Raw genomic sequence first — 4,341 nt, 5'->3', positions numbered from 1 at the left:
CCCTAAAAAGTGGTCCACATATCCAAAAATTAAGTTCCTGGGAATTCACCAAACAATCCAGTTTCCCAGGAGATGTAAAGAATGCATTACAGGACGAGAAATGGGGAGAGTACCGTCCAACAAATCTTATTTCTAAAAGAGAATGGTACACAGAGTCGTTTTCTTCTCCATCGTCATCAGGAACAAATCAGATAAAAAGCTGGAGGCAGCATTTGTTCTCCACACGATTTGGGGACTACGATCGCCCACAGGGAATCATCTGCACCCCGCACCCGCCTTCCTCACCTTGTTCGTGACGTAAGAAGCCCGCCCTCCTCACCTTGTTCGTGAGGTAAGAAGCCAGGTAGCAGGTACAAAACGTGAGGCCGACCAGGCACCTCCTCATGCACATCTGTTAATTTACGCCCCTTCCCAGGGACCCCGAAGGAGCCCCACGGCCGCCGCGCGAGCCGGGCCACCGCCACCGCGGCTGCTAGGACCGCCACGTGGCTGCGAGCTCAGCCAATCCGCGCAGGGACCGCCCCCGGTGCCTGCCTCTTAAAGAGGCCGCGCCTTCGCAGGCCTCGTAACCTCGCTGTGGGCAAAGGCGGCACTCAGCCGACCCAGGACTGCCGAGGGAGGAATAGGTACCCCAGGGCTGCGACCGCCGGTAGAGCAAGAGCGGATAGTAGTCGTTGTAAAAAAGTAGAAAATGGTAGAAGTGGGGGGAAAAGCAGCTGACAGAACAGTTCACAACAGTCCATTAGCATTTAAAGAAAAAATGTCCATAGCTAGCTCTAAGCGGAGGGAGCAAAATGTTTGTGCTTTACAGAATTTTCTTCCCAATTTTCTTCATCGGGTCTGTACTACTTTCGCAAACGACACAAATAAGCTAACAACAAGAAATGTTATTTTAAAAGAAGGAAGGCTGAGGGGCAGGAACTATAATCAGTGTAGTTTTTTCTTTAGGAGAAGTCAATCCAATTGCTTTGAAATTTCCATAAAATAAATCCTTCCAGAAGTAGAGTTTCAAGCACAGTCCCTATTTCTAGTCTCTAGGGAGGAAAAATGACCTAGCTAGGCTTCGGGCAGACAGTAGTAAACATGCACAAAAACATACTGAGGGACTTTGTCAGGAGCTAGAGGTACAAGTGTCTGCACATATAGAAACATACAGATTTTTAGAAATACCCCATGCACCAGGAAGCCTTCACTCTTTTTTATCTGTATGCCCAATGTAAAATTGCTTATCAAACTGTATTATCCAAGAAAATACTGGATATATTGTCTCCACATAAAACACAAATAAACTAAAAATTTATTTTTCCTTGACAATATTTAGAAAACCTATTTCAGAGCTAAACAGTCCTTACAAAGAAAATTTTTGCCCAATAGAATTTGCTTGAAATAAATGGTTGTTATATACCTGAGATTTCCCTGAACTCTTTTAAGAGGTGAACAAATTCAATTCAGGCCTTATTATTTCCTAGTTATTGCTTAACTTATTTTCTTTGACAAAGTTTGCTTAACAAGCAGGAACAACCAGAACAGTAAAGAACCATGCAAATAGAAGTTCACATTTGTAGCAAAAGTGCTGTAGATCTTACCAGAAGTATTGGTTTTTCCAAAGCTGCATTATTCTGTTCCACAAAACAAACTAAACTAATACTGAAGAAAAATGAAATTACCAGGTCTTACATTGATAAACAACAAGCTGCTATATGTGAGACTGTGTTAGACCTTCTATTCACACAAAAAGATTTAACTAGTTGCATTGTTAATTGAGATCTTTGAGACCAAAGGGTCATAGTCATTAATTTACTTTTTGAAAATTGACTGATAAGTGCTCAAAAAAATGTTTCTTGAATAAACAAAGAAGGGAGCTTGGATTAAACAATAACTTGTGGGTTTTTTCTCCTCACAAATCTTTTTTAATAATGAATTTTTTGACAGCACACATGGACAATTCTCAAAAGACGGCAGAAGTGGCTGCACACTTTTTGAAACTTCCTAAATTTCCCTTAAGGAAAAAAGAATATCGATATCTCTTATGGATATAGATGCAAAAATCCTCAACAAAACACTAGCAAATGGAATCCAACAACATAAAAAAAGAGTATACACCCTGACCACATGTGATTTATCCCAGGAAATAATGTTAGTTTAACATCCAAAAATCAATTAATGCAATACACCATATCAATAGAGTAAAGGACAAAAATCACATCACCATCTCAAATAGAAACAGATAAGGCATTTGACAAAGTTCAACACCCTTCCACAACAAAAACATAAAAAGAGGAACTTCCCTGGTGGTCCAGTGGTTAAGACTCTGAGCTATCACTGCAGGGGGCACGGGGTTCAATCGCTCATCAGGGAACTAAGATCCCACCTACATGTTGCAAGGCACAGCCAGAAAAACAAGGACTTCCCTGGTGGCGCAGTGGTTAAGAATTCGCCTGCCAATGCAGGGGACGCAGGTTAAAGCCCCGGCCCGGGAAGATACCACATGCCGCGGAGCAACTAAGCCCGTGCACCACAACTACTGAGCCTGCGCTCTAGAGCCCACGAGCCACAACTACGGAGCCTGAGTGCCACAACTACTGAAGCCCTCACGCCTAGAGCCTGTGCTCCGCAACAAGAGAAGCCACTGCAATGAGAAGCCCGCGCACCACCACGAAGAGCAGCCCCCGGTTGCCGCAACAAGAGAAAGCCTGAGCGCGCAGCAACAAAGACCCAACGCAGCCAAAAATAAATGAATAAATAAATAAATTTTTAAAAAAACATAAAAGAAATTAGATAAAAAGAAGGAAACTTCCTCAACATAATAAAAGTCACCTACAGTTAACATTATGCTTAATGATGAGAGACAATGCTTTTCTCCCTAAGATCAGGAACAAGACAAGGATGACCATTCTTGCCACTTGTATTCAACATTGTATTTGAGGCTCTATCCAGGAAAATAAGGCAAGAAAAAAACTTTAAAGGCATCCAGATTGCAAAAAATGTAAAACTATCTCTGTTACAGATGACAGGATTTTGAATACAGAAAATCTTAATGAATCCACTAAAGAAATACTATTAGAACTAATAGATGAGTTCAGAAAGTTTACAAGACACAAGATCAAAAAGTCAACTGTATTTCAATACACTTGCGATGAACAATGTGAAGAAGAAATTAATGAAACAATTTCATTTAAAATAGCACCAAAAATGGGAGTTCCCTGGTGGTCTAGTGGTTAGGATTCGGCACTTTCACTACTCTGGCCCAGGCTCAATCCCAGGTCAGGGAATTAAGAGTCTGCAAGCCCCATGGTTGTGGCCAAATTAATTAATTAATTAATTAATTAAAAATAGCACCAAAAAGAACAAAATATTTAGGAATAAATTTAGCAAAATAAGTCAAAATTTATACTCTGAACACTACATAACATTATTGAAGGACACTGAGGAAGACCAAAATAAATGGAGAGATACCCCATGCTCATGGATCAGAAGACTTAATACTGTTAAAATGGCAATATTTCCCAATTGGATCTACAAATTCAACACAAAACCCCATCAAAATTCCAGTTGGTTTATCTGTAGAAATTAATAAGCTGATCTTAAAATTCGTATGGAAATTCAAGAGACCCATTATAGATAAAACAATCTTGAAAAAAACAAAGTTAAAGAACTCATAGTTCTTGATTTCAAAGATTACTACAAAACCTCAGTAGTCAAGACAGTGTGATACTGGCATAAGAATATATATATATATATATATATATAGAGAGAGAGAGAGAGAGAGAGAGAGAGAGAGAGAGAGATCAATGGAATAGAAGTGAGATTCAGAAGTAACTCCTCACACTTATGACCAATTGAATTTTGACAAGGGCACCAAGAGAATCCAAGGAGCAAATTTAACCAGTAGTTCCAGGACAACTGGATATCCACATGCAAAAGAATGAAGGTGGACCCCTACCTCATACAACATACAGAAATTATCTCAAATGCTAAGTGAAAGAAGCCAGTCACAAAAGACCACATGTTGTGTGATTCCATTTATAGAAATAGCCAGAGTGGGCAAATCTATAGAAACAGAAAATAGAATAGTGGTAGCCTGGGGCTAGGGGAAATGCAGAGTGACTGCTAATGATGAGGGGTTTCTTTATGGGGCGATGAAAATGTTCTAAAATTGATTGTGTTGATGGTTGCACAACTTAGTGAACATACTAAAAAATCATTGTATTGTACACTGCAAATTGGTGAACTATATGGTATGTGAATTATACCTCAATAAAAGTGTTATAAGAAAAAACAGACCCCCCCTAGCAAAACCACATCCCACGGAGACCATCAACTTCAAAACTAAGGGAAAGA

At 39.9% G+C, this 4,341-nt stretch overlaps 1 protein-coding gene across 1 annotated transcript in view; it reads right to left on the bottom strand.

Annotated features, from left to right (window-relative positions):
- The window catches only part of SLC35D4 (solute carrier family 35 member D4), a 93,841-nt gene extending 93,450 nt beyond the window's left edge, over positions 1 to 391 (bottom strand). Inside the window, exon 1 of the mRNA XM_007448621.1 lies at positions 320 to 391. Within this exon, the coding sequence (XP_007448683.1) occupies positions 320 to 391 (72 nt within the window). The remainder of the gene's footprint in view (positions 1 to 319) is intronic.
- Between the last annotated feature and the right edge of the window lie 3,950 nt (positions 392 to 4,341).

The sequence above is a fragment of the Lipotes vexillifer genome, unplaced genomic scaffold, assembly GCF_000442215.2.
Source record: "Lipotes vexillifer unplaced genomic scaffold, Lipotes_vexillifer_v1.1 scaffold168, whole genome shotgun sequence".
NCBI lineage: Eukaryota > Metazoa > Chordata > Mammalia > Artiodactyla > Lipotidae > Lipotes > Lipotes vexillifer.
Note: the sequence above shows the minus strand (reverse complement) of the source record. Positions and strands in the feature narration are given on the sequence as shown.